The sequence below is a fragment of the Clytia hemisphaerica genome, unplaced genomic scaffold (assembly GCF_902728285.1).
Source record: "Clytia hemisphaerica strain Z4C2 unplaced genomic scaffold, Clytia hemisphaerica genome assembly, whole genome shotgun sequence".
In the NCBI taxonomy this organism is placed as follows: Eukaryota; Metazoa; Cnidaria; class Hydrozoa; order Leptothecata; family Clytiidae; genus Clytia; species Clytia hemisphaerica.
Window position 1 is genome coordinate 179912 of NW_027103978.1, and position 16458 is coordinate 196369.

At 34.3% G+C, this 16458-nt stretch overlaps 1 protein-coding gene across 1 annotated transcript; it reads right to left on the bottom strand.

The window, feature by feature from the left end:
* Positions 1 to 349: 349 nt before the first annotated feature.
* LOC136810856 (protein HID1-like) lies at positions 350 to 15550 on the bottom strand. The gene is made up of 27 exons (XM_067067446.1): positions 15461 to 15550; positions 14779 to 14928; positions 14550 to 14613; positions 14023 to 14117; positions 13723 to 13809; positions 13466 to 13516; positions 12965 to 13011; positions 12244 to 12365; positions 11680 to 11734; positions 11337 to 11408; positions 10471 to 10609; positions 10119 to 10175; positions 9875 to 9931; positions 9600 to 9683; positions 8970 to 9060; positions 8426 to 8491; positions 7966 to 8051; positions 6893 to 6971; positions 6552 to 6613; positions 6200 to 6302; positions 5852 to 5993; positions 5413 to 5459; positions 4967 to 5121; positions 4531 to 4622; positions 3061 to 3160; positions 2700 to 2758; positions 350 to 1681 (listed from the first exon to the last, which is right to left on the bottom strand). The coding sequence occupies exons 1-27, from the start codon at positions 15524 to 15526 to the stop codon at positions 1618 to 1620; spliced, it is 2292 nt and encodes a 763-aa protein (XP_066923547.1). The 5' UTR covers positions 15527 to 15550; the 3' UTR covers positions 350 to 1617.
* Between the last annotated feature and the right edge of the window lie 908 nt (positions 15551 to 16458).

Consider the following 16458-nt stretch of genomic DNA (forward strand, 5'->3'; position numbering starts at 1 on the left):
CGACATGCTCAGGAAACACGGCGAAGAGATCCCAGAAATGCGCCAATTATTTTTTCCCAGAGAACGAGAAAGTTTAGCAATCCTACGGTAGTTTTTCTGTATAAACCATTTTTTACGTTGAACTTAAACGATCACTCAAACGAGACCATTGACACAGTACTTGTAATACGCCATTCCCCGGTCAAAATGGATAATGGGTAATCAGGACTGACTGCGCACCCGTAACGGCTTCCCGTTGGTTAGACGCAAAAGCCTCCAAAATTTTAGACCAATAGACAATCGTTATAAGAGCGCGATGGTCCTGATTACCCATGATTCCTCTTCCACATTGATGAAGATAACTAAACAATTTCTTTCTGAGCAATTTCTACCTTATTATTATTTCCTTGAAATTGCAAAAAGTCATTTTTCTTAATAAATTAGACATAAGTAAATAAATACAATATTCTTTCATCTTTCTAAATACTTATTGCTCAAATTGTGTATAGTTCAATACAAAAACTATATTTCCAAAGGGCCATTTTCCAGAAAAAGTGAACATCGCCAGTACAACGGGTTAGGTTGGAGAGGAAAGCAAGAGTTCCTAAGTACGTTTGTAGACTATAATGTAAAACCATGGGAAGGGGATACCATTTAAATTGAAATAGGCTGGAATAAGATACTTTTTATGGAACAGCTCGAATTCTATAACCATACGAAGAGGTCTTTCTCAAACCTTTTTTGTGCTTCGATAAGTGAAAAGTGGCAATCCAAAACAAGACTTGAAATTTCGGACCAGCCCTCCCTTATTGTCAGAATTAATTGAGAAAAAGTAATAACACACGACTTTTTAGATTATCACTGAAAGAGCAACTCGGAAACGATTATACCTCTATTTACCCCCCAAAAAATTTTGGTCAATAAATTATTTACAAAATATATAATGCTTGAATTCCAAACAAAGCAATTTGAAATTTTATAACTCCAACAAAACAAAACAAAACAAAGAGAAAATAAAACCCAGTGTCCGAAAATATATTCGCTTTTCAAGCCCCGTCAAAAAGAGATTTCTTAATAAATAATGCTTCTCAGTCTAGTCGTCAGTGGCTCAATAATAACCTCCAAATTTAAACGTCTTGGATAAGCACACCACGCAGAACCATTGACCGTCCTCATTTACACACAAAAAAAATTACACACAAAAACAAAAACTACCCCTAAAAGCAACGAAAAACAACCACAAAACATAAATAACAGCAAAGTGACGACCAAACTATAAACAACTTAAAAACGAATATTATTCATAAAAAAATTCGTTGAATTAAAAGTAAAGGATACATTATTACCCCCGTCCACGACATGAAAGAGTCTCAAAGGCACCAGTAGTGGTACTCGAGAGTTAACGACCCAGCTTGAGGATATCAAAGTAGGTCACTTGTTACAGAAGAAGCACATCCATTTGTCGTCCATTCAGGTGACACAGAACGTCAAAAAAACGTCTTTTACTGGGCCAATAACTTTTAGAGATCACATTCATCCACAAAAGAATATACGGCAGTCTTCTTAGAGCTCTTTAGAAAGAGATGAACTGTTCTTTTTCCTGAGTTTGCGTATGAGGAGTTAGTTGGCTATGGGTAATCATACGCGCTGTATTTCGAATAACCGTACGTCTGTATCATACCAAATAGGTGGATCAATATTCCTGAAGGGAAGAATCAATGGATTACCTTAAGTGGATAAATTTTGGCGTGGATTTAATTTGGCGATTGGCCAAAATACGATTTTTGGCGGGGATTTAATTTGGCGATAGATCAATTTCTTAAAATTTGGCAGGGATTTAATTTGGTGAATTGGAAATTTTGTCACACTGAAATGGGTGAAAATTACTCAAAAATATACTTAAAAGTTGTGATTTTTCACATAATTCTCTTTTTGTTAAATTTGGCGAGGATTTAATTTGGCGAATCTTGGCACAATTCGCCAAATTTAATCCCCGCCAAAATTTATCCACTTAAGGTATTTAATTACTTTCTGGCAATAATATACAAATGATAATAAATTCTTTTGTCAAGATGCTTGGCAGGAAACTGACATGGCACGTGTTCATTTTAAGCCATGGCGGCTGGCGATTTTTTTTGAAGATTTTCATTCAGGTTTTGGAAGAATATTGCGACTATCTATCGAGCGAGGTGAGGAAACACATGAAGAAGAAACGCATCAATGATATAAGAAACATAAACATTAGAATCCAGTCGCTTTCATTTTCGTTTTCAACAAAAATGCAGAGCAAGAAATTCGCTGCATCCATAGAGTACCTTAAGTGGATAAATTTTGGCTGGGATTTAATTTGGCGAATTGGAAATTTTGTCAGACTGAAATGGGTGAAAATTACTCAAAAATATACTAAAAAGTTGTGATTTTTCACGTAATTTGTTAAATTTGGCGAGGATTTAATTTGGCGAATTGGCGAATTTGGAAATTTTGGCGAGGATTTAATTTGGCGAATTTTGGCAAAATTCGCCAAATTCGCCAAATTTAATCCCCGCCAAAATTTATCCACTTAAGGTAGAACATGGTACAGAATACGTGACTGTCCACGATTATGAGCAGTGTGTAATAAATTGAAAGTTGTTTTAGACCTTTGTTAAAATTTATATGTTATCAATATCTTTTTGTTTAAATTTTCCACGATTTTACAAATGAACACAACAAAAGTTTACCTTAGATACATGATTCCCCACATATAAGTTCGAAACCAAAGTTGAGTGCCACTATTCGCCTGTGAAAGAAAAAGTAAAAATATCAACCCTGGATATCCATTCTCTTGGCACTTTTAGGTGCATACAGACGTTTACATTGGTTTCTATCAGCCACCGAAGAAAACACAAGCAGATGATAAAAACCGTCAAATTAATACCCAAATTTTGACAAGCTACTCTGAATCAACTATTTTCTAAATACCGGACATTTCTAAATAAGCCCACTACATTTCTGATTCTTACTAACGACAGTGAATAGAATTACAGCCTTAGAAGAGAAATTGAACAAACAAAACACGTGTATAATAAGAAAACATCATACCTGGTATTTTCGTATCAGAATGGGATGGGGAACTGGTAACAAGCCAACTAGAGTGCCGTGCTGAAGAAATTTGATGATTTCAGATTCGTCTGTCAAACCCCTGTAAAACAAGTAATACTTTAATGGACCTACCTATTTATAAAACGAATAATTAGAATTTAATGGAAGTAATGTATAATTTTAAATTTCGATTTATATATCTATTGGAACGGAGAAAGCAATTAAGAAACGCATCGATGTTTAACGGTGAAAGAAAAATAATATCGACACTTTAATCAATCATTCAGAGAAAATTAAAACTGAAGTAAAAAAAACATTTAGTTTTCAGTTTTCATTATTTCATCACAGATTGAGGAGTCACATTTTGGGCATTGCCATTTTACATCATTGTGCAAAAAATCATGAAAATCTGTCGAGTATAAATTGAAAAAATGAAGGAAAACCGTTTTACGCCGGTTTTCGGCTGTTCCGGCGATTTTTAAGGAGTTCCGGATTCAAAGGATGATTTTTTTGGAAATCAAACGATGCTTAGTTTTGGGCATCATCATAAAGAACATTTTTCTGTAAAGAAACAATTAAATAATTTGAAAAAATGTGACGGAAATGTGAAAAAACGACGATTTCCGGCACATTTCCGGTTCTACAGACCGGAAAAAAAATTTTTTCGACAAACGGTTTTCGACACCTTTTCGGCAGTACTAATGTGCATCTATGTGCAAAAAATCGCAAAAAACTAATGATAAAATCTCGAGAAAATCTCAAAAAACCGCTTTTTTCGGGACATTTCCGGTTCTACCGGCCGGAAATTTTTTTTTTCGAAAATCGGGCTCCGTCACATTCGAGGGTTTATAGTAATGCACCTTTGTGCAAAAAATCAGAAAAATTGAATGAGCCAATCTCGAGAAAAGTTGGTAACTAACGTACTAACGAACGAACTAACTAACGAACACGGGTTAATTTATAGGACCTCCACCGGGGTAGGTCCAAAAAACACAATGAAGCTTGTGAAGACGTCAAGTTTTAGCTGCAAAAACACAAATGTTTTGGATTATTATTTTTGGATGCTTTGGATTGATACGTATGACTCCAGCGAGTAACGGGTCGTGGCCAGTTTCTTAAGTTTTTTTTTGTTTGAAAATTCCAAACTTAGCATCAGGCATTTAGAAGTCTATACTCTCAGACAAATATGAGTACTAAAGGGATTTTCCATAAATTTTTGCATACCTACATCCCAATTTAGAAAAGTAGTATTTTAATACACATGTACTGTCTTGTTTTGGACAATTTTGTTATAGCCTCGAAAATAAAAAATCGTTCGAAAAATTACAAAAAAAAATATTCAAAAATGAGTCTTTTTAGGGTGTATATACCACGTCACTAAACGTCACGATGTCTGAGAGTTTAGTACTGCCCCCCCTGCATCAGTAAGAATAAGAAAGGATAGATCCCATTGGAAAAAGATCAGCATACTTATCAATGCAGATCTTTTCGACTTGGGGTACAAGAACTTGTAACAGCCTCATAATCGTTTGTAAAGGGAGTTTTTGTTTCCACGAGAAAACCTGAAAGAAAAATCGATTAGAATAATAATAGGAGGAGAATGAAACAGATCCCAGCTTTACTATGTGTCAAGTTGACTCAACATAGCAATGAGGAAGATGGTAGGACTAAACCTTTAGTGATCTACAGACGTATATTCATGTTTAGACAAAACTTCTTCCTTGATTTTACACTTTCAGCTGAATTACTCACGGTCTTTTGAAAAAAAGCGATCCTAAAAGTATTCAAAGGGCGCAAAAATGTTCTTTGAAACGAAACGCATTTAACGAAATTTCATGTTAAAGTATCAATCAAAAATCTTATACGTGTCAAGAGTGTTTTTAATATAACCAGACTTTTTTCTTACCCATTCTGAGGTAGCGACGAACCCATTCGCTTTATTAACTTGTGATTTGCGATCTGATGCTTCCCTATTGGCTGGCGCTGTCACGTCGTATGGTTCGTCTCCTTTGTTACCAGAATTCTTACTAGAGCCAGGACTTTCCTCATTTGGATTTTGCACTGAAGTTAAATAAATATCGATTCTGTTTGTTAGATATTGTCGATATTTTAAGCGGAGAAAGCAACACAGTAACTTAACAGCGACCTGTATATGATCTTTGTATCTTAATTGTTTTCATTGAGTCCACAGCCAGTCTGCTGAGTTTTCTATGAGCTGAATGAAACTGAACAGAACTGACAACTAAAAAGTGGAAGTTCCATTGCAAATCTATTTAAAAAAGAAGTACATTTTAATAACTATAAGTCATGGCTCCAAAGTACCACTGTTGTTCAAATCATACAAGGTCTTACCTGTTTTTGTCATAGTTGGTATTCCTTCAAGTGTCGGAACTATTTGTCTGTATCATAAAAAATGAAAACGTTTTTAGGGTTCGAGTGTTTACATTCGACAATGAATCAGATCCACTTTCCTGTTTGTTAAAAGCATTTTTCTTTTTCCCAAAGTAGACGAATTTTTGGAAAAAAAACCATGAAATTATTATAGACTCTGGATGAAACATTGAATAAAACGCTGGAAGTATTGTTTTTCCATATTGTTCCAGAAAGAAATTGATGTAAAAGGTTTAACTCGTGAACTTATTCTAGACAAAGAAATAAAGAAATGAAGAAAAAAAGAATTTCCTTTGGCATGGCAAAAGTCTGTACAAAATGAAATTTACTTTGAAAACCCATGAGTCGCTGAAATTGACAAAAACTAATTTTAAAGTGAAATGATATAATTATAACAAACCCATCTTCATCATCCGAATCTTTCCCCGATTTCCCGTTTTGTTTGCCCGGCTTTTTGATACCAGTTGGATCAGTAGGTAGGTTTGCTAGCTGGTGAAATATGTTTCGTTTTCGAATGATGGCGTATACTAAATGAGCGTTTCCTAGATTGAAAAAAAAACACAATTAAATAAACTGCCCGATTTCTTCGAATAAACACTTCTTCTCCCCTGAAAGATTTTTTTAACATCATAGCAACAGTAAGTGCCACAATGAAGGAAACTTTTAAGCATGTATTTATATGTAACAAATAGTATTCTTTAAGTCTGCAAAACCGAATTTTTTGTCAAGGGTTTTCATCATCGCTTACCATCGAATTGGTACTGTATGATATTGTTGAAAGTTTCCAATAAGAAAAACACTAAATGATGATTTGTACTGTTTGCAAATAAAAACCATGGTGTTGAAAACGCCTGAAAACAAAGTAACATAAAGTAAAATAAGTTTTAATGTGAATCTAGTTTTAATTTAGTCCACCCTGGTCTTGATTCACACTAAAGTAGGAGCGAAAGTCAAATTAGCTCTAACATGAATCTAGTCCGCCCTGGTCTTGATTCACACTAAAAGTAGGAATAATTCTGCCACAACATAATTAAAAGAAAAGGGACGTTGGAAAGGTGAGAGAACGAAAACGAAATATTTCAAAATAGTTTTTTACATACCTCAAGTAAATGAAGCATTTTATTTGCAGCTACCATAGACAATGATTTCAAGTAGGGTGACACTAAAAAGAAATAGTAAAAAAAAAACTAGCAGAAAAATGTAAAAAATATATTCAAGATAGGTATCACAACAAAAAAAAACACAAAAAGCGATCGTGGACTCCATACTAGTTCTTATAGTTAGGACTGTCAAAATGGTATTTGATGCCTATAGGCTTGATGTTTTATGAAAGAAAAGGGTCAAATGTAGTGAAGAATTTTAGGGGAAGAGATTAGCGCCTTCCCCTACTTTAGAGTAGACGGCCAATGAAACTTACTAAACAACCCAAAAAATTTCTCACCATTAACGATGATTGTTAGAAGACAGTCGAACAAGGGATGTAACCTTTGATGACCGGTTGTTACGATTTTGTGGAAAACCTAAAGAAAATGACAAAGAGTTAGCCTTCAAACTTAAATCAATTGGGGTCATATCGATCTCTCCCGATTGGTGCATCTTATGAGTTGAGCTTGAGAAATCATGAAAATGCAGTGATACACATTCATATTCTCATTGCGGGAATAATCTAGTTTCAATAAGTGACTTAAGGGCTCTGACCATAGTGAATTTTTAATATTTGCCACATACAAAATATGAATTTTTACTTGATGTAGCACACAAAACTATGGCATGTTATACATTTTCTGTTAGGCCAATTATCCGTGAGTCTGAAATTTTAAGAATCGCATTGAGAAAATTTGATGAAGAAGAAAATGAAGACTTTTGCGAAGAAGAGTATTTCAACTTTGAAGAACTTATTTTCGGCGAAGAAAAAATATTTGTGAATTTTTTTTTGCGATAAATGGTGTATCTTTTATCGAACTAAAAGTAATTTTTCGGAAAATTTTTCTAAAATCTTATTTGCTTCAGTTTGCTTCAAAATCTTGAAAATAGTACTTTTTGACCAATTTCTCATAGAAAAACAGCCATAACCTGCCATAACTTTTGATGCCTTGATTTAGAAAAATTTTCCGAAAAATCTAAAACAGTTCAATTCTTTGCGGACAGTTTGAAAAAACTTCGAAACAAAAAGGTTAATTACCCATTAAAACTTAGCACTTTTTATAAAAGAAGGTGATGCCACATATTATTAACGTCTTTTTAAAGTTCATAACGTCATTTTTGCAATTAAATTCTTAATTATTACTCTTAAGGGATTTGATTAAAAAGCGATTTATGAGGCAATTCTTTGTTAAAAGCGTTAAAGAACCTAAAACATAACTTTTATGTTCAAATACTAAAATCAATTTTCCGACTATGGTCAGAGCCCTTAAACGGTTACAGCAGAAAAATGTTTTCCAAAACTTCAACCTCGGGTCAAATGTAGCGATGAGGAAATAATCAAAGAGCACAAAAAAGAGGAGGTTGACTTACAATAACCAGTAGATCAGCATGCGTTCCATTGAAAACGGGAATGTCCATCGGGATACGCGTGGAATATGGTTTATTCAAACGAACACCTACAAAATACATCAAATGTGGTTCGATTAAAAACATTGCTTTAAATGTAAATTAAATCTTCATTAAAATCAAGGTCCTGTGTCTGTATGGCTTATGAGTCTGGAACGAGAGACCACTTTAAGGGAAGTTATCTAAAGTTGAATCCTGTTGAATTGGAATAGGAAGGAAGTTTAGAAGTTTTATATAGAATCTATTACGTTCGGAGTAAATTGAGAATTAACCGGAATAGAAACAGGCAAAATCTTATTTTCGAAAGCTGTAGCTTATTAAGTGATGTCTGTTTTCCTGATCGGTAAACAGATGGTAGGTTCGAGACCTGTCTGATCTCTTTGCCTTTAAAGGAAGCAAGCAAGAAGTAATGGAAAAAACTTACCAAAGTTGCGTTCACCACTCAACAGAAGTAAAATGAAAACACCAATGTGCATCAATCCTATGCGAGCTATGGAGAGAAATAAACACCAAAACAGTTGTTCAGAAAACATAAAACAAGAAGAGTAAAATCACAGGAAGCACGGTTGAACAGTCGCGGGGGCAAAAAAAGGCTACTCTGGTCAATAATTTCAGCGTCATTTTAGCCAAAAACTTTTTTCTCCAAACATCCTCACTTGCGTGATTTTTTAACAAAAGTAAAAAATGTGTCACTTTTGGAAGAACCACATTTAGACCATCTCAAGACGTCAGAGTTTCGATTCACCCGGTATGGTTTTCTTTACGGCTTGGAAATGTTTATGTTGGTCTCAGAACGTTTCAGGGCATGGAAGAGTTCCGATGAAATTAGTGGAATAGTAGTTTTACTTTGTAACGTTTCTTTTTGACGTTTCAAATTTCACGGTGTCTCGCAGCTATTTCGTTTTGGAACGATTGAGAACAACGTCTGAACATGGTCTAAGATCGTTTGAACGTGATATGTTACTTACAAGGATCACCCCTGGATTCGTTCAAGTGGTACAATATGGGAACCAAGATATTCAAAACATCACTGCTCTTCAACACGTAGAAAAGAAATTTCTGAAAAAGGAAAGAAAGAAAGAATAACTTGGAGAAATTGTAGTACTTCTTTGGATGAAGGGACAATAGATGAAGTAGAGTTGTGTATTTGCCTCTTCTTGTCAGCCTACCTGTCTGTCAAAAAGCTGAACGGCCCATATTTCATTTGATTTAAACATAGTCCTTATAAAAAACACTGGTCTGGAAACTTTTTATTAGCTTTTTCCTTTGTTATTATCAAAAGACGAAAGTCGATTTGCTCAGTTTTTAATCACGTTACCAAGTACTCCTCTCGGGATTGGTTTAAGATTTAATCACATGATCAAAAAGTAAGCAAAACAAACTAATTTCTCAACGCAAGTTCAAGTAAAGAACAATGGAAAGAAACAAAAGGCTTCCAAACCGGGGTTTTTAAACGGACTATTTGATGGAAGCTTGCCCACAAGTACCGTAGTAGAATATTGGAGGAATGTCAATTTTTATGCAAAAAAATACAAAAACTTAAACAGATAAAAAAATAATCACAGACTGTGAAGCTGCCACACTAAACGAAAGCTTACTTTATTCAGGTCACATAGTTTCCAGAAAAGAACCAAAAGTTCTTGATGAAATCCAATCTTCTTGGTCGAGTTCGGTAAGTAAGTCTGAAAGGAGAGATCGACTGTTTAAGGTGAGCATTTTTGAAAACACGTACCAATAATATTTACTATAGTACACCTTTTTGCAAGCTTCGAGAAAGATTATTAAAAATGCAATAGTTGTTTTGGAGCACAATGGAAATCATATCAATTTTTTATCGCGAAAAAAAAACAAAACAATAAAATTCAATTCTAACCTGAACCAAGGGGTTTTGAAGCAATGAAGTGATGCCACGCAAAATGAAGTGAAAATCCTAACAAATAATTAAAGTTTCTCGTAATTTCATACATCTACTGCAAGGAATGACGAACGAAACACATGAGCCAAAGGAGATCAAATCAAATCAAATCTTATAATAAATCACATAATAAATCAGAGACATTTTCGCTTAAAAGATAGAGTCAATAATATCAAGAAAACAAAATAACGCTTTATCATACCTCTTCTCGATGGATTCTCGTCAAATAATTACAAAATAAATTTTCTGGACCATTTCCCTATAAAAAAAAAATTTATCAACTTACAGATAAAAACATAATTATAGAGGGCTTAAATATTTTGTCATTTCCTTTCTTGAGACAGAAAAGTCACGTCGACTGTCTTTTATAGACATGAAACGTAAACCACAAGTCTTTCAAATAAGATGAGGTCAAATTATGCTTTTCTAAGGTATAAGCTTCTTAAAATTGTCGAAATTTCGTAAATTTTCAGCAAAAACAAACAATTTTGAAAAAATCAAAGACACAGAAAGGTCGGAGGACTTTTTTTCTTCAAATCAAAATATTAATATACCTCATAGGATGTATCAGGATTGTTAACATTATCAATAATTTGCTGTTGCTCCATGTCATAGTCCAAAACTACTATTAACAATTGTATTGCGACTTCAATCAATGGTTCTCGACTATCGTTAAACATGATGTGATTGTATCTAAAACAGAGGAAGCAAGGGATCATTAAATTAACCCAATTAAGCCATTAGTACCTTCACTACAACTGTAACTAGGTCAAAGTGTGGATGTAAACCACACTGAAGCGACCGCCTTCCATCACGCATCACGCTCACGAAAGAGCACGCGCACATTATTAATGCCTATATGTCATCTCCAGTACATTTTAGATTATTCATTGAAAACAGATTACAATATGGTCATCTTTCGTGTCTCGATTATTCAATTTCGAATAAAAGACATTCAGAAAAAAAAAAGAGAAACACCTGGGTAATCTAGTTAAAAAAAGCGAAAGTAAATGGTAGACAAAGTGATGAGCCAAGGCAAAACGAGATTAGCTAGGCTGCATGCATCCCCAAATTAGTTTTGATATATCAAAACTTATCAGAGGGGATGTGTGCAGCCTAGAGATTAGCGTACCACTATGAAAGAAATCGCCGGTCGAAAATTACATCATATACAACCTCCATGGCAGTAGAACCCATAAAATTCCTTCCTTAAAAAATCTTATGCCCGAATCAAAATGAGAAAAATCCTACCCCTGGGAAAAGTATCTTCATGAGTTTTTGAAGGGTAGTTATTCATTTGGTTCCAAACATCAAACTAATATATATTGCTTTCCTTTGTATGTATACCGATTTGAAAAGTTCAAATTCGAGATTTCTAGCTGCCACAAAAATAGGTTCCATCAGAAGGTGATAAACTTACGGTATACCATAGCCAACTGGATCATATGAACACGTCACATTCAACAGTGACGTGAATAATGGTAGTGCATGTCTACAAAGTAAATACAACCGAACATTTTATGGAAATGAAATAAAGTTAGAATGAAGGCTGAAATTTCGGGAAAATAAAAGTTTCATCGATAATCAATAAATACAATCATGCTCTGTATGTTTATTTTGACGTAGATCCTATTTTTCACTACTTCAGGAGCTTCAAAAGTTCAGAGAGATATTTCCATGTGATTTTAGAATGTTTAAACTATTGGGAGCAAAACATTTCAAAAAGACACATTGGATAGACTACCCTTGAATATAATTAATACCTGTTTTCAGCAGATGCAAAATATTGTAGCCATTTATTGGGAGCATTTGGCGCATCTAAAACGTACAAAGTATAGAGATGAGAGGTATTATATATAAACTAAGGGTAAAATAATATAACAAAGGCTTGGTCTTTCAGAATGACGATATTGGTATAATGCATTGAAATTAGTGTTAAGCTTTATGGTAAAATCCAACTGAATTTAAAATGTTCTTATTACAGTGAATATTGGGCTTAAATTCCAGAAAAAAATTTAATATGGGGGGGGGGTGGAGAATACACATTTTTTTGGAAATCTACCCCCCGGAATTTTGACCCAACCCCCTGGACAAGCATTAGTTGACCCCCTGGGCATTCAAAATTACCCTCAAACAGAGCAAGTTTAGCCCCCAGACAAGGCAAATTTTGTAAATTTTTCACTACCATGTACGAACATTTTCTGAAAGAGTCCATTATGTTGAAAGAGGCAGCATAAATAATAATGCTAACAAATAATCACCAGGGATAATTGAAGAAGAGCATTACCGAATCAACTCAGGAAAAAGAAAGAAAACATCAATATTACCTGAAGGTGGTAGATACATAGCCTCTGAGAAACATGACAATAAAAGTTTGAGTAATTCGGAACGATGGTAGTCATGCTCAGCGACGTGCGGGGGTGATGATGCAAACCCGACTCCAGCTTCCCTGCAACCATAAAAGAAAACATAGAATAAAAAGCTTAAAGATAAATCTATTTATCGTAAATCAATCAAGCTTCCAAAGATATAACTGTCCAAGAACGAAAGAGTACAGAGCCTCAGCCAAGACATATATACACTCTGAAAGCTTTGGCTCTTCAAACGTTTCTACTGGGATATAACGCCTATAAAGTTTTCACTAAACTTAAAATTTCATTGTGTGAAATCAAGTGCGTATTACTTAGAGGTAATGAATCAACGGATCCTGCACTAATGTACTTCCCAGTTTTCTCAAAGGTAACCAAACAAGTGGGAATTAAACCCACGACATCTCTCGCTTACCGCGCAATTGCTCTCTACGAACTAGTGTAGTGTAATAACAACGAACCGATAGCACAGTTGGGAGAGCAAACGCCCGGCAAGCGAGAGGTCGTGGGTTGATTCATTAAAATTTCATCTCCTGTATCTCTTTGTTTGTCTATGTAAATAATCGCATTGAAAATTAAAACAACCAACATTAATAGGACACATCAATTCTTTAGATATCATTTTATTATAAATCCTTAAACACCTCGATGATAATCAATTGAAGAAAACAAGACTTACCAAATGTAAGCACAACTGTCAATGTTTGCAAGGTCGTCAGGGTTATCCTGAAAATGAAAAATTTGAGCAATAATCTTAAAGTAAAGCCAGGTTAAGTACATTTGAGGTCAGAATCGCAATGAAAAAAGCTGTGCTTGCAAAAAAATAGATGGTAAAACAAATCATCAAAACAAAAAAGAGTTTCATTTACCAATGGAACGTCTTCTTCCTAAAATTGCATAATGCAGACCATCAATTTAGAACGCTTCGACGTTTGGAAATTTTGAATAAAATTTGAAACGAATAGTCTGCATTTTTGATGGATCAAATAGATGTTTGAAGTGATCAGAAAACAACTTCATATATGTATATATTGGCTTTAACAGCTTTAACAACCAAACAATGTGATGAAGAGAAAAATATCAAAATCAGTGTTTAAAAAGTTTTTTGTTTTAAAACTTGTCACTTTTTAAGATGTAAATCTTCAATGAAAATATTCTATTGAAAATAGTTTAAACTTACAGGGCCAGATTGTTTGGCAAACACCGTGAAATCCGGACAGAATAACAAATCCTACAAATAAAAACAGGAGATCATCATAAAATGACCAATATTTGTTGAATTGACTTTCATTGTTTCAATACAACTGAGTATGTAATTTTGGACTAAAATCAATCACTGAAAGACCAAGAAGAGGATAGAGAACAAGGTAAAAGATAAAAGGTATACCTTTTGAATGAGAAATGAGAATGAGAATGAGAAATTCTAAAGACACTTACACAGACTGCTGCAACAAGAGATTGAGCCAATGGTGTGGCTGGTTCATCTTCATTCTCTCTGCCACCACCCTGGTGTTCTGTATCATTCTGGAAAATGATTGGAAAATGATTAGAAAATAGAAAAATGCCTCAATTCATACTCAAGCAATTTTTTCTACTTTTTACATGCATAACTTTGACTTGATTGACTTTTTTTGATTTCACTAAAAGTTTACTTATTAGTGGGTAATATTCCTATGTGACTCTTTAGGGGAAGGAAATAAAATAACAAGAGTATAAGAAAAAATTTAAAAGTATCACCTGTCCAGGAACAGTTGACCAAAAGAAGCCTCTCCAATCTGGATCCTCAAAAATGTATGGCATTATTCTTGTCAACAAGCGACAGCAATTCAAAACTATGAAAAGAGAAGAAAAACATTGATTGGAATAATACAGTAATAAGCAAATAAAATGAACAGTACACAATAGACAGCATAAGCCTTTCCTCAATCAGGCATCCTCTTGAAATAAACATCAATTTTTGGAAAACCCTGCAAGATTATAAAATTCTCGCTGGAGAAATTCTGTCCATAGTTAGTGTCCAAGGGGTTGGTCCCTTCCTGAGAAGTTTTACAAAACCATAGTCGCCTCCCCCTTTTACTTCCCTGTGAATACAAAATGTTTAAAACAAGAGGTGGAAAGTATATCCTGAAGAAGAGTTGATTCCACTTCGGATCCTAAAGAGGAATTAATTCCACTTCGGACGTAGACTAAGGAAAAAGTCTGTACATTCTTATAATTACATCTGTTATTATATGGTTGATATTATGGTGTCTGATAAGGTATACCTGCAATATGTTCATTCTGTCCAGCACAAGCAGTAGATGCAGCATTGACAAGTTTCTCAACACACTAAAGAGAAATAATGAGAGAATGGTGAATATAATTCTGTTGAAAAGAACATACCCTTTCACTATTGATACACTCGAATCAAACCACTTATTTGCATAATATTGTGTTTAAAAAGTAAAAAATGCACTGTTTTTTCCTGTAAAGAGAAGTGATTTTCTTACATACCTTATAACAAAGTGTAGCTAAATTAGATGGACACTCTTCACGAAGTGTTCTGATTTCAGCGGCGGGGATCAAAGCAAATAGATCGTTTACGTTAGTGATCGAATCCATCCAAAATTGCTCCCAAAATGCTTCATCACTGACTTCTATTGGCTGAAAGATTTCATTATTATCAAGGTGAGAAAAGACATTGTCATACAATACTGCACTTTTAAGATGGAGAAGAGAAGATCCAAATACTCATCATAAGTCTCATAGTTATTTGCCAGATCTTTCGAAAAAGATGATTTTTTTTAAAACATAATTTGACCTCTTGCACCCCGCTTGAAAAAATTTTTTACCCCCTAACATTTCAAAAACCTTGAAATTTTCTTTTTGTGTTTGTACTCTTTTCTGCTTCCATTCACGTTATCTAAAGTTGTTTTTATGTATAAAAAAATGAAGTTAATGATGTTGTAACAACTTGCAATGTTGACTATTTTGTGTGATGGGAGAAAATTTTTCAAAATACTTTTTTCTCCCCCTGGTTTTTTGAAGCAATTATTTCCCTTTCCCTTTTGCTCCTCCCCCTGGATTTTTGAAAACGATTTTCCCCACCCTTTTCTAATTTTCTGAAAAAGAACCCCACAAAAAGTTACCTAGTAGACACGAAATTTTAAATGCTCTCATAAAATAATTTACTTACTGTCTTCTTGCTGGTCAGCTGCACAACAGCCTGCCTGAAATTGAGTTTACTATCAGCTGCCCCCATTTTTATATTTTGTTATAATGCTGAGCTAAAGAGTTGAAAGGAAAGATTATAAATGAATTTGAGAAAAACATATCAGATGAATAAAAATTCCTTCAAACCAGTTCAAATATTTAAATGTAGAAACCTTATCGACAAACAATAGTGGTCAACTGCTCTTCTAACTTGGGATGATTGGTTGAAACATGGGACTTGATATCTGGCCTGTATTTTCACTAACTGTTAAATCTCTTTGACAACAAATTTGTTTTGATAACTCCACCAAGTTTATCAATAATACTTTCTGTCATAACATGTCACGATAACTTTCACTGATTGCGTGCCCTTTTTAACTTTTTTGTTTTCATTCAAAATGACTGGAGGCCGATTGGAGAATTAGAGAACGCCCACTGCCTAACCGCCTATCGCTCAATGGGATTAACAAATAACGAGTGCGTGACTTGCCGATCGAGTGACGTCAAACGCTCCATCGTTTTACCACTAATTTGGTCTTCTTTGTTCCAGGCATTCGTGTGTGTTCCACTACGGATTTTTTTCATACTTCAGTTTAAAAGCCTACTTGGTGCAAAAGAGAAATTGTGTATTTTCTAATATGATGTTCATTAACTCAAATTAAATGACTTTGGAGGTTCAGTGAAATGGTGGCTAAATTGTTTTTCAGATAGTCCCAAGTTAGAGCAGTTGACGGTACAACTCACAATAGTTTACATAATTAAGAGCCATTTTTTTTAAGAGTCTTCAGGGTGTGATACCTCATCCTCTTGGATTTTGATGAAATTTTGACCAAATGATCCATCACACAAGAAAATAAGACCCTGAAAATTTCACCTTGATATCTCAAGTAGTTTTGAAGATACAGCGTCTCAAAGATAGACTACTAAGCGAAAATTGACCCCTAAAAATCATGGACTCTGGTGGGGAGCAGATTTTGAAAG